Below are 25234 nucleotides of genomic sequence, written 5' to 3'. Positions count from 1 at the left end.
CACTCGGGCTCAGGAGCTGGGGCTCCTCAGCAGTGCCAGCACACGGCAGAGGGCGGGCGGCTGTGCACCAGAGGTCAGCCGGAGGGCGTACACGTAGGTGCTGTGTATGTCAGCCCCAATGGCTGGGCACTCTGGGTGGTGTTCTCCAGGCCTAAGCAGCGACTTTGGGACCAAAGCCATCTCCCCCGGGAACCTGCCTGACGGGTACGTCAGCCACTATGTGGCCAAGTGTCCTTAGACCCAAGGAAGAGATTGCACTTCCTTCACCCCCTGCAAAGCCTGCACCTGCTCAAGGTAAGGCACTGGAGAGTGAGGCAGAGACGGCTGAGTTCTCTTAACAAGGATCCAGCCTTCCTCGCCCACGGGCATCCCTCCTGCTCCTGCCCGGCTCCTCGCCTGACACTGACTGCCTTCAGGAACACACTGCCCTCGGCAAACCGGGCCCTGGTTTCGGAAAGGGCCTCTAATACCCTGGAAGCTGAAAAGGTGGAATGCGGCCCACAGAGCCCAATCCTACTGCTCCGGCGGCTGCTTTCACAGGTCAAGGTGCCATTTGTAAAAGGATGAAGGTGACGGGGGCGAAGGCGAGGCGGGCAGCCACGTGGACGGTCCTCTGGGCCTGGACTAGACTATGCCAACCTCATGCTCTCCCTCCAGCTCCTCCCCCACGTGCCACACTCTGCTCCAAGTCCTGCGTGCAGGTCTGCTGGAGGGTCAGAGACTGCACTGGACCCCACTGGCCACTTTGGGTGGGACTGAGGCACCTCCCCAGAAACCCACCTGACATACATCAGCCCCTGGCTGCAGAGTGTGTGACTGCATCTAGGCTCAGGCTGTCTGCCTCCCAGACATGCTCTCACCATCACATCGCAGCCTCCGGACAAAGTTCAGAGGATCCTCCTGGTGGGGAGAGCCTACAGCTCACTGTGGCTGCCCTCCTCCCGGGCTCACTCTCCTTTCGGAACTCCCTGGCTGCCCTGCTGGTTCCTCTCAGGGACCAGCATCTACAAGGTGGGCGTGCAGGGCCCCACCCCCAGGCCTCCCCCTTCCCTCCGCTCTCCTTAGCAGACTCACTCAAGCTCATGGCATTAAGTGCCACCTACATGTGATGACTCCTGAGATTCTGTTCCACTCAGACCTCCATCTGAACTCCAGGCTGATCTTAGACTCCGTGCCCACTGCAAATGTAACATGAGCACCTACTATGTGCCTTGTTGCTTTATATTCACCTCTTTATTCCCCCATCGCCCCGGCTGTCCCCATTTTGTAAATGGCAATTCTTCTTTCAGTTCCTTACACCAACATCCCAACTCCTCTCCTTCCCTCACACCCAAGTCGGCCCATCTGCAAATCCTGTCCACTCTACCTTCAGAATACATCCAGAACCTGGCTGCTGCTCACCACTGCCCCTCCCAGCCTCACTCAGCCACCATCTCCTCTCACCTGGTGACTGCATCATCCTCGACGACAAAGCCCTTCCCTGCTGATGGCTCCCATTTCACTCCAACAGGCTCCCACAGTCCTCCCCGGACTCAAGGCCCTGTGTGGCCCCGCTGACCTCACCCCCACTGCTCTTCCTCCTCCTTTACTCTGCTCCTGCGGCACTGGCTTTCTTGCTGTTTCCTCTACCCGACTCAGTTCCCTGCTCTCCACACTGTGTCAATCTATCTTTGTGGCCTTCCCCAACCATAGATAACACAACTCCCCACACTCCCCTCCCCAGCATGTCCCTCCCTGTTTATTTTTCTTTAAGCACGTACCACCTGACATACATATGTTTGTTTAATGTCGATCTCCCCCACCAGAATGTCCCTTAGGGCAGGGACTTTGTTTTATTCACTGGTGAACTATCAGTAACTGAAATGGTGCCTAGCACACAGTAGGTGCACAGTAAGTATGTGCTGGGGAAAGGGATGGACAGAGGAATTCCCGCACACCATGCCTGCTCGGATCCTGGCTGCTCTCCTGGCCCAGCCAGAAGCAGCTGTGCTCCTTCCTGGAACTTGGACAGATCCTGGGAGAACCAAGCCAGCCTCTTACTTTCAGGTGTATAGAATAATTTAATCTCTTTATTTTTACATACTTTGAAAGCAGTCCTAATTGTTTATATTTAAAATGTCCTTTAATAAAAATGCATGCATAGGAGGCAGCTGCGCAAATGTCTCTATAATTTTCTCATCATGTTTGCTTAGTTTTCCAGTCAAAACAACAGCCTGAATCGCAGGGTTCTAAGAAATAAAGATTCCCCCCTTTGTTCTTTATAATTATCTAAAATTATTAATAGATCAATCTAGTATTTATATTCTACTTATTCTTGGATTGAACAAAGGAGGGAGAAGGGAAATTAATTTTACTTGTGGCATTGAGCACCTACTATGTGCCTTGTTGCTTTATATTCACCGTGTCACCATGCTGTGAGGTCTGGGTCATTAGTCCCCTTTTATGGATAAAGAAATATGAGGTGCAGCGTAGAGAACAAATTGTCCAAAGTCACGCAGCCAAGTGACAGATTGGGGACTTGAACTCAGACTGCCCCATTCTTTCCACTAGTGGTATTTTCTTTGACATTTAAGTATACAAACTGCAGTCTCTCCCCTCCTCCTCCCCCCCCCCACCCCGCCACACACACACACACCGCCAGAGTGCAGAATAAATAAATATCCCCAAATACCTGGGATGCTCAGGCTCTCCCACCACCTCTACCCCACCGCCCACTGCCCTGGGGGTAGTCCTGAGAGCCAGACTCCAAGGCCTTGTGATAAGGGAGGCCCTGCCTGGCCTAGTACCACACACTGAAGGCAGTGGGTGGGGCAGGGGGCAGTGGGTGCAGCCGGGTACCCTGTGTTCTGCTGAGGCTAGAAGGGCAGGGTCAGGGAGCTGGGTGAGGCTGCTGTGCAGGGGAGGAGACCGGGCCTGGTGTCTGCAGGACCTTGCACAAAACGGCACTCGGTGTCTGATGGGGAAGCTAAGAAGAGCCCCCACAAGCCCAGTGAAGAGAGAGCTGTTTCCAAAGGCTTCCCCTGGTCTCAGGCAGGAACTGGAAGGCCTCATGGTGACCCTTGAGGCCCTGCCTAGACTCTGACCTCACCTTCTACCACCCCTGACCCTGGCCCACAGCCCCCACCCTCTGGCTCCAGTGTCACATCTCAGAGCAGCTTGCATGGGTCCCTTGTGAAACTTTCAGGCAGAACTGACACCCTTCCCTGGGTAAGGGGGGCATGGCTCACTCACTCTAATGGTGGCAATGCCAAAGGGCCACCCAATGACACCCACCCCCAGTGTGGGGCCTGCATACAGACACCTGCACTGCCTATGCCTCCTGCCCATGTGGAGCCACCAGGCTGACCCGGAAGCTCCCTGAGGACAGAGACTGTCGGTTTGTCTTCCTAAAGCCTTGCTCAGTGGCTACAAAGGGGCAGAAGAGGCTGAACAAATGTTTTCTAAATAAAGGCATGAATCTCAATGCAGGGGCAATGTTGTCTCCTTTCGTCCTTACACCCTTGACACGGCTATACTAATATCAGACAAAAATGGGTTTTAAATAATAGGTCACAAGAGACAAGGATATTATATATTAATGAAAGGTTCAATACAGCGAGAAGAAATAATTATAAGCATTTATCTACCTAATAACAGACCATCAAAATCTATAAAGCAAAAACTTGACAGTTGAAGGGAGAAATAGATAGTTCGTCAATAACCTGCTCAGTAATGGAGAGAATCACCAGTGGGAAGATATAAACAGAACAAAAAACCCACTAAATCTAACAGCCACATACTAGTACAGAACACGCTACCCAAGAACAGCTTTGCAGGTGCACATGGAACATTCTCCAGGGTAGACCATATGTTAGGCCACAAGTTAAGTCTCAACAGATTTAAAAAGATATCATACAAAATACCTTCTCTGTCTACTGTGGGATGGAATTAGATCAATACACTGTAAAATTCACAAATTGTTAAGGACATCAAATAACACACCCTTAACCAATGGATCAAAGAAGAAATCATAGGAAAATAAAATACTTTGAGGGGAATAAAAAAAAAACCACAACCCACCGAAACTTACGGGATTCAGTGAAGAAAGCAGTGTAAGGGGGAAATCTACTGCCATAAATGCTTACATAAAAAAACTAGAACGATCTAAAATCAGCAATCTAACTTTACAACTTCAGAACCAGAAAAAGAACAAATTAAACCCAAAGTTAGCAGGAGAGAAATAATAAAGATTAAAGGAGATAAACAAAATAGAGAACAAAGAAGCAACAGAGAAAATTAATGAAACCAAAAGTTGGTTCTCTGAAAACATCAAAAAATAAATAAAACTGACAAACCTTTAGCTAGATGGACTAAAAATAAAAGAGAAAATATTTAAATTACTAAAATCAGAAATTAAAATGGGGACACATTGTAATTGATTCCACAGAAATAAAAAGGATAAGAGTACCATGAACAATTGTCTACCAACAAATTGGATAACTGAGATGAAATGGACAGATTCTTAGAAACACAAAACCAACTAATACTAAAGCAAAGAAGTAGAAAACCTAATAGATCTGTAATGGGTAAGGAGATGGCACCAATAATCAAACTCATGACCAAGAAAAGGCTGGGACCTGATGGTTTCACCGGTGAGTTCTGCCAACATTTAGAGAAGCAAGGCCAATCCTCCTCCAGCTTTTCCACAGAACTGAAGAGGAAGGAACACTTCCTGACTCATTCTGTGAGGCCAGCATTGCCCTAATACAAACCATAGACCCATATCCCTGAGAATTTAATGAAAAAATCCTCAACAAAACACTAGCACACAATTCATCAGCATAGTGAAAGGAATATATGCCAGGACCAAGTGGGATTCATTCCTGGAATGCAGGGATGGTTCAACATACAAAAATGTAATATACCAAGCTAGTAGAATGAAAAAACAAACAAACATGGTCATGTTGCCTTTTGCCTCATTGCATCTGGGAGAGCAAGAGCGGTGGTGACCAGCAGGTCCACTGGAGCCTTCCAAAAACATTCAGCCAAGGTTCTTGCTCTTGCATGGTCTGATCCGGAAATACGGCCTCAATATGTGCCCCAGTGCTTCCATCAGTATGAAGGAAACAGGATAGAGGCTTCACTAAGTTGGACTAAGTGTACTTCCTTGAATGGGTCATTTGAGACATCACCTTACCACAGTAACAATGCTAGCTCTTTGTACACAAAATGAATTTTAAAAACTTCAATTATGAGTGTTCCTATAATTACTATTATCTTTTCAATGGATTTATCTTTAAAATTTGTGGCATATTTTCTCCCAGTTATATAAAAGTATTCATGCTGAACTCTGGTAAATGCCAGTTTTGTTTTTATGCTTAAAAACACATATTTTGCTAAGTAAAGTGCTTGCTATATACAGGAACATCCAACATATAACCTGAGACAAACTGTCTCATGGGTTGGGGCAGTAACAATAAAACTGTTAAAAAACAGAGGGGAAAAAAAAAAAAACCCATCCACAACACAACCATATAAATCAATACAAAATAAACAACAAAATCCAACTTTTTCATGATAAATACTCTTGTGTCCTTAACTTCCAGATCATAGCCCTGTGCCTGGCCATGTGGCTGGGACTTTAAATGCATTAGTCCAGCTCAATCCTCTTAGCAACCCTGAGAGGAAGGAACTAGAGTTACACACAAGTTAGGGAGGTGACTGAGGCCCAGTGAGGCCTAGGGACTCACCCAGGTTCACACAGCTATTAAGCAACTGAACCAAGACTTGGACCACACTCTAATGCCGAGTCCATGCTCCTGGTATTAATAATTGCAGCAGCAGAGATGGCAAAAGAGTACACATCACCCCTTGCTACAGCTAACACTCCTTGCTCTGAATTCTTCAAAATGAATACGAACGGGTAGTCATCACCCTTCCCTGGAAGCCAAGGCATCTCCCAAGGAGCCCTTGCTGACGCCCTTGGCCGAGGCCTGGCCTGGTTCAGAGCTGGAGCTTCGGATCTTGGCTCCACCATCCGGCAGCCAGGTGGCCCAGGGGCGGTCACTTCAGCTCCCGGGGCTTAATTCTCCTGCCCTTCTTGAGAGGATGGTAAGAAGGATAATTCTAGTAATAGCGCTCTCAAGGGCCGCTGTGAGAAATACACAGATTTCCCCGCTGGCCCCAGGGCCGGACAGAATCAGGGAGGGCACCTGGCTAATCAATGCCTGCCGAGCAAACCAAGTCCCGAATGCCCTATGCCACACAACCTGAGAACTCCCTCCAGGGCCCTGTGAGGGACCCGGCCTCCTGAGAATGAGACAGGGGTAGAAAGGAAGTTCCCAGTCGCCACCGATGATGATGATGATGATGATGATGATGATGATGATGAACCCTTCACGTTTTATCAGACCAGCCCTATGACCCCTCCCACTGTCCAGTGCCAGCTCTCCCCTCCACCAGTCTTTTGATGTTTGCTGCCTCATGACTGCCAACCGGGCCCACCTTCCGGACCTGCCCGAGTGTCTGGAGGCACGTCTCAGTCTGAGGTTGTGTCTGTGGTCTGTGGGTCAGTGAGCCGCAGCCTGGGTGAGGAGGTCCGGGGGTTGGGGCTCCTGGCCCCTGGCAGATGTGCACGCTTCCCCTTCCTTCCTGCCTGTGTTCTGATCAATGATGAAACCGTATTTTAAAGCTGGGGCTGTGGACTTACTCTCCACAACAGCCTCCAGCAGCCAAACCTGGACCTTTGCCCCTGGTGACGTGAACAACAGTGATTCCGTGGCTTTGGAATGGGACATCTGGCTTGGGTCTGGAGCCGAGCCTCTGCCCTTCGCTCACATGACCTTGGCTAAGGCCCTGCCCTCCTGTGTAACAACAAGGCACCTGATTCTACGTCTGGCACCCAGGATGAAGAACACGAGAGTTCCTGCAGAGGTGAGGACTTCTCATCCTAGACCTCTCTCCTCCAAGTACAGAGGCCTCCAAAGTCTCCACCCACAGGCTGGGAGGAAGCCGAAGCAGCAGAGGCCCCTGAGAAATCTCCACGAGCAGTCAGAGCAGGCAACCCCGAGTTCATGACTGTATCCTGGCCAATACTCTACAGTAGGACTGCCTGCCACACACAGGCGGACGCAAGTCTAAAGACCGGCGACGCCCGCAGGGAATGTCAGGCACTCTTCCACTCCATGGGAGTGAGGAGCTGGGGTGCAAAGGTTCCCCACAGAAGCATGGTCTCCTGGCTCGGGGTATGGGGTAGGCTGGGCCAGAGAGGGCATAGCCTCTTACTCAAAAGTGGCCACAGCAGCTGGCTGTGGTTTTACTGACAGCTGTCCAACAGACCCACAGAGGGGACCTGTTTGTCCACCACCTTCTCTTCTTGCAGGGACCACCCCCTCCTGAAATAGGCTCAGCCCATAAGTTGAGGTGGCTGAATGCCCCTCCCCTTTTCCCTGGATTTGGCAAATCAGGGTACCGATTCCCTGGCTCAGCCATTGGCTCGGAGGAGCTGAGGCAATCAGAACCTGCCTAGGACTTCGGCTGGAGCGGAGATAGGATGTTCGTTCTTCAGGACCTGCATCCATGGGGTCTCTCAGGCCTGCAGCTGCCAGGGGCCGGCTTCCCACCACACAGGGAAAACCTGCTTGAAAGTGAAGCCAACACTTGAGCTAAGAAGGACTTCTTTTCAGGATAAGCTCATTCCAAGTAGGTTTCTGAAATTTTGCAAACCAGAGTTGCTCATCACACATACCTTGCTTCCGGGACCTGTAGAGACTCAGACACTTAGCATTTTGAGGACCTGACATGGGTCCAGATGCCATACTAGGAAGGTTTGCCTCATTTTACCATTTATCTGATCTCTTTTAAAGGCAGTGACAGTGTGTACATGCATGAACTCTAGAGTAAGAGAGACCTGGGCCCAAGACCTGCCTGGGCCCAAAGTCTAGGCGTCAGACCCAAGTTCAAATGCCAGCTCTAAATGCACTCGCTCTGTGATCGTGGTCAAGTCCTTCAATGCTCAAGGCCTCAACTTCCTCATCTGTAAAGTGGGAATAACAACAGGCCCTCCTCTCTCAGAACTGCAGAGTGAATGAGATCCTGCATCTAAAATGCATAACACAAGGCCGGACACAGCAGGAGCGCCAGGTGGCCGGGCTGAGTCAGAAATGGTGGTTCAATGTAGGGATCTGCCTGGGAGGAGACATATCATAGCATTTGAGCTAACTGGTGATTAGGTCTATTTTTGCTATACTAATTTTTAAAAAGAAAACAGAAGTAGTGTTGCAAACATGAGCCCTTCTGGATTTATCAGACAAGCCACGTCTCCTTAGGACTCAGTGGTTCTCAACCTTTCTAATGCCACGACCCTTTAATACAGTTCCTCATGTTGTGGTGACCCCCAACCATAAAATTATTTTCGTTGCTACTTCATAACTGTAATTTTGCTACTGTTATGAATTGTAATGTAAATATCTGTGTTTTCCGATGGTCTTAGGCTCTACAGCAGCAGTTCTCAACCTGTGGGTCGCTAGCATGGTGGCCTAAGACCATCGGAAAACTCAGATATTTACATTACAATTCATTAACAGTAGCAAAATTACAGTTATAAAATAGCAACAAAAATAATTTTATGGTTGGGGGTCACCACAACATGAGGAACTGTATTAAAGGGTCGCAGCATTAGAAAGGTTGAGAACCACTGCCTTAGGTGGTTCAAACATCTTGTTTGGGGAGTTCCCTATTGCAGGAAATCAATGGGAAGTAGCTTTTGGCTCATTAGAGAAAGTATTCACTGAGCACCTCCCATCACTGTGCTCCCTCTGGGCATTTACACGGGAGGGGCAGAAGCACAGTCACCCATCAAGTCAGCAGGAGGTGCTTGGCTGTGAGGATGGAGGGAAGTAAGTACATGTGGCGGTGGGAGTCAAGAGGGGACCGCAGCCCTGCCTGATGGTCATGGGGTGTCCGACGGCTATGGGAAGACTTGATGGCCAGGTCTGAACTCAGGAGAGCCTGGCAGTCCTGACAGGGGAGGGCAGTTAAAACTGCAGGATGGAGTGTTTACAACCTGGAACCCTGGAGTCACACAGACCTGGCTCCATCACTCACTAAGTATGGATCCTTTGGCAAGTTGGTTAGCCTCTCTGAGCCTCAGTTTCTTCATCTGTAAAATGGACCATGTGATTACCCTCATAGGGAGAATTATAAAAATTAAATAAGGTAATTCTGGCAGATGGAAAGTACTCAGTAAATGCTGACCATCATCACTGCTAGGAATATTCCTGTTACTGAGCATTCACTGCGACATAATACATGTTCATACAGCACGCCCCTTCTTTGCCTGCACGGCTATTCGCTAATACTTTGGTGTAGAAAACGCTGAGGGGATTCCAGATCTTGGTGCGATGGAGTAGGCTCATTCCACCAGGTGCAGCTATGAAACCTGGAGGGAAAGCACGAGGCAGCTACTGAGATTCTGAAACGTTAGTAATGGCAGGTGGTGGGGAAGACAACCAGAACCTACGGTGCCATCAAACCCATACTGACTGGTCATTTCCCCTCTATGTCCTCCAACCTGACCACAAGGCACCCTGGCCCCTGAAAGTGGGCAGGGCACGGACAGAGGGCTCAGGAGAGACACGTCCTAGTTCTGGCTCGGAGATCAGGAAAGCAGACAATTAGTGCTCAGGAGTGGGGCCACCGTGTCTCTTCCCTCTCTTCTGTGTCCTCAGACCTCAGTCTGCAGGGTCCTCAAGTACCGACAGCTCGAGGGAGGGGTGGTGAGATGAACAGTGGCTCCCCAGGACATCCACACCCTAACCCCTGATGCTTTACAGAACAAAAAGGATTCTGCAGATGTGACTAGTTTAAGGATTTGAGATGATGTTGTCCTGCATTATCCGGGTGACCCAGTATGATCAAGAAGGTCCTTATAAGAGGGAGGAGGTCAGTCACAGAGCAGGGGGAAGCAGACCTGGAGGGTTTGCAAGGAAAGAGATTCGGCCGGAGCCTCCAGAGGAACCAGCCTGCTGACACTGACTTTGGTCCAGGGACAATTTTGGACGCTGGCCTTCAGAACTGTCAGAAAATATATTCGTGTTGTTTTAAGCCACCTAGGTTTGTTACAGGAATCTACTGTGGGGGAAATCTTCCTCTCCAGTCAGAAGAGCTGGGGTCCCCTTTCCTCCCCTTTCCTCCCCTGGGCCCTGGACAGGGGTGCAGTCATGGAAGTATTTAGCCTTGACCCAATCCTCACACCTTATACAAAAAACCCAGGAGAAAATCGTTGTGACCTTGGTTTAAGTAAAGCATTCTTCGATAAGACATCAAAAGCATGATTCATAATAGGAAAATTTGAGAAGTTGGATTTCATCAACATCAAAGAGTTCTGTTATGCAAATGACACCGAGAAGAAAAAAATGAAAAGGCAGGCTACAGACGGGGAGAAAATATGTGCAAATCACCTATCTGATGAAGGACTTGTATGCAGAATATACAAAGAACCATCAAAGCTCAACAGTAAAACAACAAACAACCCAACTTTTAAAAATGGGCACAAGACTTGAACAGACATTTCCCCAAAGAGAACAGAGCTAAGAAAAATAAGAACATGAAGAAATGAGCAATATCATTAGCCATTAGGGAAATGCCAATAAGGCTACGATGAGAGTAGATGCCAAATGCTGGGGAGGGGGCAGGGTACCTGCAGCTCTCTCGTGCATCGGCTGTGGGAATGGGCCATGGAACAGCCACTCCAGAACACAGCTTGGCAGTTTTTTACACTTATCACCCCACCCTTAGGTATTTACCCCCGAGAAATAAAGCTACACACTTTTATTAGCTCTACTAGATGCCCAGTGCACAAATTTGTGCACCAGTGGGGTTGCTTGGCTTGGCCTGTGGGATTGGGCCAAAACCAGCTCTCCAACATCCTCCGAGGGGTCCCGGATTACAAGAAGGTGCAGGCCAGACCAAAGGACCCCACTGGAGCACGATCAGGGCCAGGGAGGGACACGGGAGGTTGGCCAGCCGGGGAGGGACCGCAGGAGGGCTCCAGGGCTTGTCTGGCCCATCTCAGTCACAATCAGCAGGACCCCAGCAGCAAGCTAATCTACTGGTCAGAGCGTCTGCCCCCTGGTGGTCAGTGCACATCATAATGAGCGGTTGAGCGTCCTTAGCATATCATTAGCATATTATGCTTTGATTGGTTGAACGGATGACCAGACACGTAGCATATTAGGCTTTTATTATATAGGATTCAAAATTGTCAACAACTAGGAAAAACATAAGTGTCTTCGTGAATGGGTAAACAAACTGGTAGATCCATATGTTTATCCACATAATGGAATACTATTCAGCAGTAAAAGGAACTAACTACCGATACACCCCACAATATGGATGAGTCTCAAAGGAATTGTGCTGAGTGAGAGGAGCAGGGGGTTGCTTGCTGTATGACTTCATGCAGATGACATGCTCAAGAAGACAAAGCCATAGCGACAGAGCAGATCAGCCGCTGCCAAGGCTTGGGGACAGGGAGCATGTGACCACAGGGAGGCACAGAGCTGTGTGATGGAGCTGTCCTACATCCCGACTGTGAGGTGGCGGTTATTCAGATCTACACATGTATTAACATGCATAGAACTGAACACCAAAAAAGGTCCATTTTTACTATCTGCTAAAAGTGTTTTTGTTTTTTAATGAGTCAAGGCAGGTAGGACTCCAGTAATATATTAAGGCCCTAACTCGGCCTTTCTGAGAACACAGTGGCGTGGCCCCTCTCTGAGCCCACTGCTGATTTACAGACCGTCTGGGCTCCAATCATGAGCCTTCCTTCCATCTTCTGACTAGTTGAGATATCATTTGCAGAATTTCACAGCTGTCCCCCCCACCCCACCCACTCATACCCTATCACACCCTACCTAGGATAAGCTATTCATCTGTGGTGGTTGCAAAACCAGCCCCAATTACTCACCCCTCTCTGGGTCGTGCCCTTGGCCATGTGACTCTGAGGTGCCCTCCTACTCTAACCCTGGTCTCTGCCTTGGGGCTTGCCTTGGCCAATGGGATGTTAGCAAACATGACATCGTCAGAGCTTGGAAAGTGATTCAATGATTGGGCTTCCCCGGCTCTCTCTCTCTGCTACGCATTCCCAGGCTCTCCCACTGGGCCCGGGCAAGGCCCTCCTGGACCAGTGGACAGGTGGCTGCTGCCCAGACATGGAAGCCAATGAGCCCAAATCAGCTGAGCCCTCAGCCCACCACCTCATGCATGAGCAGCATGTCCTCGTTACTGAATGTCACCAAGCACGCAGTGGTTGTTTACAGCACAGCACTAACGGGGCCGTAGGTAACTGATACATAACCCAACACAGTAACCATTCCCAGTGATCACTCCTAGACAGCCTGCAAAAGTGAGGGCAATGCAGGGTCCTGTGAAATCGTTCGACCCACTGAGAAGAAAGCTATTCCAGAGATGGATTATACTTTGGTGGGACAAGATAGGGGTGCAGCCTCACCCCCCTGCTGTTAGAGAAGGGTTATCACCATTTCTTTTACTAACCCAAAATAGGACGGAGGTTACTGTGCCCAAAATAACCCAACCTGCTTCCCTGGCTCCAAACTGCATTTTAGATGCTCTAATGTTTAAAAATATACGACATGAAGTAGGGCAAGCAATTGTAATAATACCTAAGCTTTCAGCTCAAATAATTTTGAGACTGAAGTGAGGGTCTGAGCAAAGAAGGGAAATGCGACTGCAGCTGAAATAGTCCGCTGGGAGACGCTCCTAGTAGGTGACATTTCACGTAATCCTCTCGGCAAGCTGGCAAGGTCTGTGCTCCTGGCCCCCTTTTATAGACAGGAAAACTGGGGCATGGAGAAATCAAGGTCACAAGTCCACTGGGTAGTAGAGCTGTCATTTGAACCTAGATCTGTCTGACTCAAAGTCTTGCTTTCAATTTGAATCAAAAAGAAATTAGTAACAAGAGCTTTGGCTTACCTGCTACAATGAACCTGACTGTCCATCACCCTGAACTGGGGTGAAAGGAAGGTCCTTTATGTTGGTGGAACCTGGCACTTTGCAGCCTGGTCTCTGGGCTCAGCATTTCAGGCCTTGGCCACGGGGATGCCACCTTGAAGCTAATGAGATCATAGAGCCTGTCTCCCGATCAACCTGACTGATATGTGGGAAGAAAAAGAGTGACTATGGTGGGAGACTCGTGGAGAAATGTATACTGTCTCCCGAATACCCTCAGTGAGGGTCTTGCTGTGAAAATCCCACACTCCAAGGTCTGCCCTGGTTGTAAGGGGCCCAGAATGAGCTGTGGACACTCCTGCTAAAGTCAGATTTTATATCTAGTAATCGGATGTATCTGCCCTCTCCTGAAAAATGCAGTCCCACTCAGCAGTCACCGCCTCGGGTGAGCAGTGCTGGCCTTCAGACAGGCTCTGTGAGCTCCGCTCCCCACCCTCCCCGCTGTCACACCATCTGGCTTCACCCCTTAAATGACTGCCTCTTTCCTACAGGCGCCTGGGTCTGCCACGGTCCCAGCCGATAGGGGTACATCTGGGTGTTGCTCTGCCGACCCAGATGCTGGGAAGGTGCCAAGCATCAACAGCAAGATGCTGAAGGATCACGAAGCAGGTCAGGAGGGGCCCTCCCCGGGGGGAAGTCTGTCCAATGAGGGGTGTCAGTCCTGGGGGAAGCTGCTTCCTCTCCCAAACAGCAGACCCGATTAATAAAGGTGGGGTAAGGGTGGGAGCTAAGAAAGCCTCGTGGAAAAGGCTGCGATGGGGAAAAGGTTTCCCCTCCAGCTTCCAAAGGCCTGTCCAGGGACCCCTGACGTGGGGGAGGCATCAGGGCCTGGCCGTCTGTCGTGTGCAAATGAAGCACCAACACATCGGAAAAGGGCCTCTGACCTAAGCTATCCCAGACCTGAGCGTCTACAGTTCCTGTCACTGACGTGAACATCCAGGCGGAGCTGTGCACAGCGCTCCTGACAGAACAAACTGCGCCCCCCACCCATCACCTCTGACACCTGCAGGCCCCAGAGCCCAGTCCCTGGGAGGCCTGTCAGAGGCGGGGGCACTTCTAAGCAGCGGGGGAGCGAACCCCTTCCCACCGGAGGCATGCCGCGCGGGCGAGGGCTGCCAGGCGCTGCTTCCCGCCGCAGCCCTCGGTGACTTGTGCACAGTGCTCTCCACGCGAAGAGGGTGACAGTTGTGCTCTGCCACCTGCTCCGTGGTCCCAGCCAACTTGGCAGCAAAGAAGGAGGACAGCTTGCTATTCTTGACGCTCTGAGACTGGCTGCTAATTCTGCAGGAGGCTTCTCTGGGAAACACCTCCCCTCGCAACCGACCCAGCTCCCTCCATCTCCTCCCCCCTGTGCTGGGCTGGTGCCACACCGCCACCCGGTCCCCAGCTCCCTTATTCCCTGGGCACCCTCCCCACCTCTGTGACTCCCATTCCCAAGTTTGTGTCAGGAAGTTGTACCCCAAGGAGTGGGTGAATCCCCAATTCCTGAAAGAGATGACTCTGGGATTTGAGAGCACAAAGTCAGGATTCCTGGGATTCTCAAGAATTCCCCAAATCATAACTTAGTCTGAGGATATTCCCAACGTTCTTCATACTATGTGTTCATTATTGTGGAAAACTAAAATGATTTGCTTAACAAATAGGAAATATTTAGCTTGGTGGCATTTACCAAGAATCGTAGCCTGGAGCAAATATTCAAACCCTGGAAAACACCAGTGAACGCTGGTGGGTACTTTCTAATGACAACGCACAGAACCTCTTGTCCAAGTGGAAATCGCTAATACTAGTATAATCCAAAACTTGCTATTTCTTGGACTACCCCTCACATCAAGTATGCCATGCACGTAAATTTATTAGTATTTGCTTTATTTGCAGGAAGGCTCATCATTTGCAGCAGACAGAGCCAGAACACACACTAGTAACAGGGCAGCAGCGGCAAAAGCAAGACTGACTAATGGGATCGTGACCATTTCCCTCCTACGAGCTCCTGTCCTGGTTCCTGGAAATGCTGACCTTCGCCTCCAACTCTGTGTCCGCTCTTCTTGCTCCCGCGTCTCTCTCCTCCGTGTGGATTCCTTCAAACCACGAATGTTGATTATTGCACTTAATTTTCACAGGAGAATTATAATACTGTTTCCTGACTTCTTGACTGATTTTCCTGAGATTTGGAAACGTCATGTCTCCAACCTGATGACCTGATGCTGAGCTCAGAGGACGCAATCCTAGCGCCCACCACACCTCTCTCTTGCTGGGCTCCCAACCTGCCCTCAGGGCCTCACAGAGACCAGTTCCTGAACCCAACCCCTCATTTCACCTCCCCTGCTCCCAAACCAGTTCCCCTCAGCCTCTTCACCATCATTCGCCTCGAAGTCCCGCCTCTGAAACTTGGCAGCAGCCCCTTCTCTCTGGGCTACTATGAAAGCCCCCTGCCCCGACTCCCATCCCACCATCCCCAGCTGCCAGTGCGAGCCCCCTGCGGCACAGACCTGCTCTCGAAGGCCTGCCAGGGCTTCCCTTCTCAGAGACCAGGATGGAAATGCCCTTGGACCTGCCACCCTCAGGGCCCAGCCTTGCTTTCCAGAACAGCCTGACCACAGGGTGAGCGCCTGTTCCCTGGCCACGGCAGATGACGACATGAGCTCCTTGAACTTGGCAGCTGTTCTGCACATCTGGAAAGAACAGCTCCCCCTTCTATGTCTCTGAAAACTCTGCATATTATATTGGTATGGGATGCTGGGATTTCTGATGCCTGAAAAATTTTAAATTGCACATGCGATTGGAGCCAGAATCACTCCTAAGAACCAGTCCTACAGACCTACCTGCCGAAACCCGTACCTACTGAAATGTTCCTGGCAGCACTATCAGAGGGGAAAACATCTGGAAACATCTTAAATGTTCAAAGAGAGCAATGGTGAAATGAGTTACAAAACAGCCATTGCAGTGGATACTATGTAGTTTTCAAAAAGAATGAGTCAGCTTTATAAATTCAAAAGGCAAACTACAGAACACTGTGTAGAGGGTGGCTTTGGCTTACATAAGTATCGACAATTTCTGCAGTTACATAAGGGACCGACGGTGATCACGGGTGGGGGTGGGGGCACGATGCACAGCAGAGGGCGTATGACGTTGATTTCATCTTACATCTTTCTGTAGTGCTTCAGGGTTTTTAATACCATAAGTTTATCACTTCCCCCAAAACGTCTGCTCCCAGACTCTCCTTCCCCCAGGCTCCCTTTCTGCCGGTGAAGACAGTTACACACACAGAGCGTACTATGCGGGAGGGCTGCGAAAGCCTGACACACTGTGCTCATGTAACCCTCACGGCCACCCCATCCGGTGGCTGCTACTGATATGTCCACTGTACAGGTGAGGACACTGAGGCCTCGGAAAGCCTGAGTGACCTTCTCGTGGCCACCCAGCTAGTCCATGGCAGGGCTGGGTACAAACTGGGCAGTCTGACCCAGAACTAGGCTCTCTGCAAATTCCCGTTAAATACACGAAAGACGTGCTGCCTTGTGGTATCATGACCCATGCAGATGTTGGCCCCTAGGCTGGGCCCAGGCTTAGTCATCCGGGCCCTATAAAGAGTAGGTGCTCAATACATGCTTGTTGACTTGAATACAGTTTATATGGAGCAGCTTGGGGCATCTGTATCTCTGCCTGGTCTAGCAGGAGGCTGCAGGTCATAGAAGTCCTCTTCTCTCACACCTGGCAGCCAGTCCTCGTCACAATTGCTCATCACACTGCCTTCTCGTTACCTTGATCAAGTCACCAACATCTCCTGCCAGGACCCTAAAAAAGCCTCACAACCTGCCCCTCCAATTCCATTCCATAGCCCACACCCAGAGTAAGATTTTACAAACATAAACCAGGTCATGTCACACCCTGCCCCAAACCTTTTGGTGGCTGCCCAACCGACCTAGAATAAATCTCACTCACTGCTAGGGCCTCCGAGGCCCTACCTATATATACGGTCTGGCCCTGGTGGCCTCCTCCTGTCTCACTGCCCTGATCTCTGTTCTGGCCACATCGGCATCATCGACACTCTCAGGTTGTTCCTGCCTCAGGGCTTTTGCACTTACTATTCCCTCTGTCTGAACGCCCTTTACCAAGAAATCCACAGGATCTTCCCTCAGAGAGGCCTTTCCTGGCCATTTCATGGGAAACACCCTGTGTGATTCTCTAGTCTCTAATACTCCATGACTTTTCTTCAAATTCATTTTCATTGATCAGTATATTATATGCTCATGTGTCCATTTTCCACCCCCTAATGAGTAAAGGCAGAGGATTTTTTGCTTTTTTCTGTTTTGTTCTCTGCTATGTCCCCGGCACTTATCGAGTGCTTAGCAGGTGCTCAGAAAGCAGTGGCTGGATGGAAGAGATGTTTGCTGAGTACAGGCCCTCTGGGGGAACTTTCCATGTATCACTCAGCAGAGCTGCTCTGGAGATGTTCCAGGTTCCCCTCCTCTTTCTGGAAATTGCAAAAGCCGAGCCCACCACTCTCTTCCTCCCCTCCCTCCTCTCTGTGGAAGTGGCCTCTCCTGCCACCACTCCATGGAAAGAAATGGCGGAAACAAGACACAATCCCTGTGACTGATGGGCTGCCTAGGAGACAGGAGGCTACCCGAGTACTAGAGAGGAACACTGTCACCCTCATCACTTTCAGCAGTCATTCATCTCAATCTCCTTGGGCGGGAGCCCTGTGGATCTGGGGGCCAGCATCCTGGGGAATGAACTTTCCGATGCATCTCTTAGCAGCCCGTTTACATGTCATCCCTCCAGGTGACAGGGCCCTCACGCCCCAGGGGGAGGGGCCTCCTGTAAGGACCTTCCAAGGAAGGAGGAGCTGGTGTTTCCTGCAGAGAGAACTGGCCACTCAGAGGGAGGTTGCCATCCTGGCCAGCCCACGGCTCACCTCCCTGGGAGTCAGAGCTAAGCTGTAAGGCCTGGGTCACTTCACCCAGAGCTGGAGAAACTGTAGGGGATGGAGGGAGAGAGGGGTGGGCTTGCAGAAGAATCCATGCATAACAGTTACCCGACAGGTCAGGGATGCTGGCCCTTCTCCCTCCACACACTAGGAAAGTCAGGCTCAGAAGCAAATCCTGGCCCAAGATCACCTCCTCAGCGGCGGAGCTGGGACTATGGCTGACTCCGAGTCCCCACACTTTCCATCTGGCTGCCACGGGTCTCAAACTCACCTGCCTGCGAGGACCAGGCTGCTGGTGTGAATCAGGGATGCCAGCCACAGGGAGAGGCCGGAGAGGGGCCAAACTGGTGGTATTATCCCATCGAAAGTCACTCACGTTTACTAGTATATATATATACTAGCGTTCCCGTTGCAGGAAAAATCCTGCAATAGGGTTTCCTGCTGCACTCTACCCCGCCCTGCCTACTCTCCTCCCTTGTCCCCTGCCCCGAGTTCTCCGCCAGCCCCCCTGCTTTTCTAACTTCTCCGCCAGCCCGCTCTCCTTCCTTCTCCCCTGGCCCCGCCTCCACTCCTCCCTTCTCCCCCGGCCTGCCTTCTCTGCCAGCCCGCCTGCTTTTCCCTTCTCTCCCGGCCCCGCCTCCGCTCCTCCCTTCTCCCCCGGCCCCGCCCCTTCTCCCCCGGCCCTGCCTCCGCTCCTCCCTTCTCCTCCCCCGGCTTGCTTGCTTCTCTGCAGCTTTGCTCCCTTCTGCAGCTCTTGGCTTATTTCTACGCTGTCTTGATATGCAAATTAGCCACCATCTTTGTTGGAGTAATTTGCATATTCATCCTGATTGGCTGGTGGGCGTGGCTTGGCTGGTGGGCATGGCTTGGGCGTAGCGAAGGTGCGGTCAATTTGCATATTTGTCTATTATTAGATAGGATATGCCCTTCAATTCCATACAATACCAAGTAATCATTATCACTTCAAGGCCTATGAGATATATACTGTTTTCTTTCCCTCTTTTGGTAAAAATAGCTTTTATCTTTTCTTAATTAAAAAGTAATGCATAATATGAAAAAATAATAACAAGCAAGAAGGCAATCCATAATTTACCTATCAGAAAAAAAACCCTGTTTTTTTTTTAAATTGAGGTATAATTGACATAAAACATTATATTAGTTTCAGGTGTACAACATTATGATTCGATATCTGTGTATATCGCAAAATGATCACAATAAACTAGTTAACATCCATCCCCATACAGAATAACACAATTATTTTCTATTTCATTTTATTTGTGTTTATATATTTTTTATATTTTACTTTAAAACACTGACCATACTTCAGCAGCCTGCCAGTTTTGAGACCCATGAATGAATCTGCCATCCTTCCTGGCACTGGGTGATGCTGAAGACTCACGCCTGGAAGGTTGGGCTGGCCCACAAAGCAAAGTGAGGTCAGGGTTCCTCGGAAGGAGCTTGTCAAGCGAAAGGAACGGACTGAGGTCCGGTGACCTCTGGTGGTGCGCAGGCTGGGCCATTTCGCCCCGAGCTAAACCCCTGCTCCCTGGGAGAACACGGCAGCTCATATTTCAGCAGAACACACATGTCTCCGCTGTGAGAGTGGATGTGGCAGCAGGGGGGGCGGGTGAGGGGAAGACGCCGCCACACTTTCTCTGCCAGTCCAGCTGGGGATCTGCGCAGTGACCTACATTACTCACCCTCCACCCCCGGAACTCTCTCCCCTCAAGAATGACAGAACATGATCCACTTCCCAGGCATCAGTCCCCCTGCGGAGAAACCCCGTTTTATTAACACGCTCAATGACAGCACGGCAAATCATTCCAGCCCTCACTGGTTTGTGGGCCAGTCCGCAGAACGAGTTCTTGGAATCCAAGCCTCCCTTCATTATGGTGCTTTCAAAAGCACACCTGACATTTCCCTCAGCGTCTGCTCCCATCTGCCACGTGGCACGTCTCCGTGGACACCTTCCTCTGGAACGCCAGGGCAATGCAAAGAAGATGGGGCTCCCCAAAGAAGAGGGTGTTGGGGGCCTGCCACCCACCCACTCCCCATTGTGGTGGGCGGACGCTGGCCCCCACCTGGGCCAGACTGATGCACAGAGTTCAAAATGGAAGAGAAGGAGCCGCTTCCTACTGCCCTACTTTCCAGTGCAGACTGCGGCTGGTGTGAGCAAGAAGGCAATGGGAGGCAGAGAGATCTGGAGAAAGAAATTCAACCTGCTGATTCTTCAACAATCAGATCTGTGCAGCTGGCAGAATACGGGGACGTCCTGGTGCCCCTTGCAGAACAGAGGAAATACTGACACAGTGAACAGAAAAAAATGAGCCGGAAGGGGTGTGCAAAAGCAGGTCCATCTAAGATTGGACTCCAGGCTGCACAGCCTGAAAGTTTTAAGGAATATTTATGAAAAAAGAAAACCAAAACAACCCACACACCACCACAGGAAACTCTACCACAGGCTTTTATCCCCTGCCCATCTTCCCTCTCTCGCCCCAAACTGGACAGGGACCAGCTTTCCTGAAGGTAGCAGTGGACTAGCTAGCTCACAGACCATGCAAGGGAGCACAAGGGTGAGCCAAGTGCATCATGGGGAACATGCACGGTCTGGGCTTCACATCAAACCCTGCAGGAGAGGCCGTCTGCGCAGTGCATAAGAGGACGGCTGCAGGCAATGTGACAGTGATGCCGCTTGAATACAAGAACTCACAAGGAAGGCTCCGCTCGGAGTCCAAGGGACAATGGTGTGTGTGTGTGTGTGTGGGGGGGGGGGCTCAAGGGGACACGGCAGCACTGTCAGGTGGGGCTGTGGCCAGTGGGGTGGAGTGGGAATGGCCGTGGGTATTTGCTGTCCCAGCTGCCAGAACAACGCACCACACAGTAACTTGGCTAAGCACCTGGCATTACTCCTCACAGCTCTGGAGGCTGACGGTCAAGGTCAGGGTGCTGCTGAGCCAAGTCCAGGAGAAGGGGGCAGCCTTCCAGGCTTGCAGGCAGCTGCCTGGCACTGTGCCCTCACGTCTCCTCCTCCTCTCACGGGGCACTATGGCAGCAGGCCCCGTCATCGCAAAAGACCCCAAATGCCATCCCCTGGAGGGCAGAACTGCAACATATGAATGGGGGGTGTGTGTGTGTGTGCACAAACACCCACTCCATAACAAAGCGTGACCAATTCTCATTTTCAAGAGGAGCTTGATATCTGATTTTTAAAAATCTGACACCTAATTGTTTGCTGTTGGCAACATTTCAATTAAGAAAAACAAATAACAAAACCCCACTGGACTGGTCAAATAAAGCAGGTCCGAGGGCCAGGCTCAATCCACAGGTTGTGGGCTTGTCACCCAGACCCCAAATCATGGGCCCTGGCACCAAACGGCCCAGGCTGCCATGTGCTGATGAATGACCCGGGGTCAGCCAGGTCACCCTCAGTGCCTCACTTTCCTCATCAGTATTAGCTGGAACCTTATGAAGTTGTCCTCTGATTGACAACACTGTAAGGTCCCACCTAAGGAGATGGAGACACGGTGCCCACCCGGTCGGCCCTCAGGGAGACCAGGCAGGCCGACGTTCAGCCAGTGCCCACAGCACGTGCCCGCCAAACGCAGGTGTGGAGGGAGCGGCACATGCCCCGTAAACACGACCATGCGTGTTCAGTAGCTACGGCTGATCTTTAGGGTTCTGAGTCACCCTTTAAAAGAGCTGAGGAAATCTGTCAAGATTTATTTTTTTAAAAATGCTTTTCCAGGTTTATTTCCTTAGCCAAGAGAGTTTTTATAAAACTGGGGCTCTCTTAGGGTAAGGTCTGGCGCTGAAGTAGTCTCACTGGTGTTTGGGGAGCACATACCGGAAATGGTCACGCGGCAGGTCACCCGCTCCTCTCCCTTCCCCCACATGAAACAGTCTGCACATCCCACCTGTAACCTCCTCGCTCAAAAAGACAGAGGTGGAGAGGGCTGCTTGCTTTGGAACTGTGAGGAAAGCCACCAGGGAAACGCTGTTTAATTCATCTGGGTCCCAGCCCAGACCAACGTTCAGCCAGAAATCTGGTGTCAATATTGTGTCATTTGCCACAATCCCCGACTGAACCCTTTGTATTCTTAAAGCCCGTGAAACTGAACCTGTATTCCCTGTGCTAATCAGGCACAGACGGTTTCTCTCCCGCCTCTGATTAATGGCACCAGCGGGCTGAGGCTGCGCCACTCACCGAGACGCTCTCATTAGCACACGATTTTCACAGCTCTGCAGGCCAACGTTTGCTCATGCCCGGCGCGACCACAGATGCGGGCAGTGCCAGCGGAAGGCCACCGCTTGCCTGTGCGGGGCAGTGTTTTCTCCTTCTTAGCATCAGAGCCGAAGGACCAAGGCTCTACCTCGATGTTCCCCAGGGAATTTAGCCAAGCGCACAGGACTCGGGGAGAGGTTAACTTCCAGCACACACCATGGGCCGGGCCGCCTTTCTGAGGGCAGGACGCCTCCGTGAACTAGTGCGGCACCTTCAAAGCAGCGAGCTCCGGCCCTGGCATCCCAGGTACCCGATGGATTCTACTTGGAAGGCAGGGCCATCTTTCATCACAGGCAGCATGATACAATCACACCTCCACACATAAGCCCAAGACAATTAGAAAAACGTCAGCAGCCAGCTTGGCTACAATTTCAAAGGCCCCACGCAGGGAAGAGGGGCATTGCTGGAAATTCACCTTGGAAATGTTGGGAAGTACGCCCCCAAAGCAGCACCCCCACCTTCAGAAGCAGAAACAGGCTCCCTGTTATGTGACGGCCGCACTGTCAGAACGGATCAGATCCCCAGCCTCAGCACACCATGGAGAGAGCTTCGAAGAAAGGAAACTCGTTTATCCCAGCAGATCACCGACTCCGACCAGTGCTTCTCAATGCTAAGGCCCACTCCCGTTCCGGGGGAGCCACAGCCTTGCTATTGTTTCCATCCTGTGTTTCCATTACGATGATAACATGTTAGAAGGAACGAAACTACATTCACCATCTAAAGACTCCGTGTAAACAAGGGCTGCTGCATCGCTCCAGATCTCCAGATCCAAGGAGAATGTCTCAGGCTGGAGGAGACTTGCCAGGACAAGGAGGACTCACCAGTGACCAGTGATGACACCGTGACGGCCACCTGCTTCAAGGTGCCGCACAAGCAGGTGTTTCCAGGCCCTGTGACCCGAGAACCACGGGGAGGAAGAGGTCAGCGGGCAGACACTGGCGTGGCACACGCAAACACAAGACCTGCCACACGCCTCTGTGAGCCAAGACTGGTCTCAGAAAGCGGCAGCAGCACTGCACGCACAGCTGTGAGTTGTGACCATCTTGTAAGCGTCTGTAACTTCTTGCTCTTACAAGGAGGTGTAAGAATAAGGAATTTACACTAATTCTAAGTCTGCCCATACATAAGCAACATTAATATGAAAACCACGTAAGTCGGTACCAGTGGGAGCCTGAGAACTCTCCTTGGGTTCACTCCCCGAGCTGAGAGACTGTAGCTCTGACCACCTGTGGGCTGCAGGGAGCATGAATGCCCCTGTGCTCGCAGTCTATGCAAGTATGAAACCACACGGCCCCGCACTCATTTGCAGACCTCCAATCTGACGGCTCCTTTGCAGACTTTCACGAGCCCCTCAGGAACTCCAAAGCGCATGGCCCGAGTCTCCCTGTCGGCGCCTCCCTCGGCTCCTGGCCCACCTGGGCCCCAGGGTGTCGAGGACACAGGCTGCTTGCTGCCCAGCCATGGAAAAGGAGGAAGGACGTGCGGGCGCAGCGTCCCATGGGTGGTACTCACACGAAGAAGGGCATCAGCTGAACCAGGGTCTCCTTCTTGGGGCTGGCGGCAAACTCGGGGACGGCCTGGATGACTTTGTTCATGACGCTGCGCAGGTAGCTCTGCAGCTGCTTCCTCCGCTCCTCTACGAACTTGGCGTCCTGGGGAGACAGACAGGTGCCTCTGTCAAAGCCTCCTCACCTACCCCACTCCTCACAGCACACACCGGGCCCTCACCACCAGACAGCTCACGTTTATCGAGTGATCACACACGCAAAGGGCGTCTCAGCTTTACACGTGTGATCACAATTAATGACAGGGACGATGCTCATGAAATTAGGTGGGGGCGCAGGTCCAGCGAACTCCCTCAGTGTGTTCCCAGAACCTAATGAAGTCTCAGCGACCCGACATGTGCCAGATGTGGTGCCAGGGACTCAGGGTGCACCAGCGAACACACAGTGTGGCCCTGGTGGAGTCCCAGGCCAGCGGGGGTGGGGGTGGGGAAGACATACAGATAAAACCGGTGACCACACAAGTCAGTGTGTAATTGTTAATCACACCAAGTGCCACCCTGGAGAGAGGGTGCTTAATTTTGCCTTCACAGGAATTTTCCTAAATAAAAACCTATTGCCACTATTTAACAGATTTCACTGATAAACAAATTCCACCTTCTCTTGAAAAGCCGGGAGACATGGCAGCACAGTCCTCCCCAGTGTGGCCCCCACAGGCGCAGGCCCGGACCCTCCCCTCCCTGCTCTGGACCCCTGCTCATCCCCGCATAACGCCCCCCCCCCCCCACTCACCCCGGGCCAGCTTCCCAGGCGTGCGCCCCTGCAGTCGCTCGGGGTCGGAACTTGGACCTGGGTCATCATCTGCTGGCCCTGTCCTGAAATTCTTAATAATCTTAGAACATGGGGCCCCACAGATTCTGTAGCCTGTCCTGCAGCGAGGGGCAGGGAAGGCTTTCTCTAGCGGGCTCCCACTGCACCAAGGCCAAGGCGGGCAAGACAGAGCAGAGAGGGAGGCCGCAGGGCAGGGTCGCTCATCCCACAAGAGGAGGAGGAGCGCACTCTGATGAATCTCCATGTCAAACAAGGAAACGGCGGCCGAGAGAGGACCGGGCGGCGCATCCACGGGACCCCACAGATGGACCAGGGCCTCACCCGCCCACACCCTGGGTCAGCACAGAGCCGGCCCCGCAGGCCCCAGTGACAGCTGCTGGGTGAGGCCCCGCCCAGGATGGCCTGGTCTCTGAGAGCGCCCCAAGGCCCTGCCAAGGACCCCAGCATGGCAGGGAGATTCTTTAAGAAGTGCCAGGTTTAGCAAATAAAGACACAGGATGCCCAGTGAAATGTGAATTATGATAAGCAGTGAGTCCTTTTTCAGTTTTCATAATTCAATATTCAATAATTCATAATTCAATAATTTTTCATTATTCCACTGTGCACCACACAATAAAACCTTTCCGTGCAATATTTGGGACACACTGAAACCAGGGAATTATTCATTGTTTATCTGAAATGAAA

At 51.2% G+C, this 25234-nt stretch overlaps 1 protein-coding gene across 1 annotated transcript in view; it reads right to left on the bottom strand.

The window, feature by feature from the left end:
- SNX29 (sorting nexin 29) overlaps positions 1 to 25234 on the bottom strand; it is a 452780-nt gene that overhangs the window by 21702 nt on the left and 405844 nt on the right. Inside the window, exon 20 of the mRNA XM_054714743.1 lies at positions 23730 to 23869. Within this exon, the coding sequence (XP_054570718.1) occupies positions 23730 to 23869 (140 nt within the window). The remainder of the gene's footprint in view (positions 1 to 23729; positions 23870 to 25234) is intronic.

The sequence above is a fragment of the Eptesicus fuscus genome, chromosome 4 (genome assembly GCF_027574615.1).
Source record: "Eptesicus fuscus isolate TK198812 chromosome 4, DD_ASM_mEF_20220401, whole genome shotgun sequence".
Classification (NCBI taxonomy): Eukaryota; Metazoa; Chordata; class Mammalia; order Chiroptera; family Vespertilionidae; genus Eptesicus; species Eptesicus fuscus.
The sequence above is the reverse complement of the archived record's forward strand: the minus strand, read 5'-3'. Positions and strand labels throughout refer to the sequence as shown.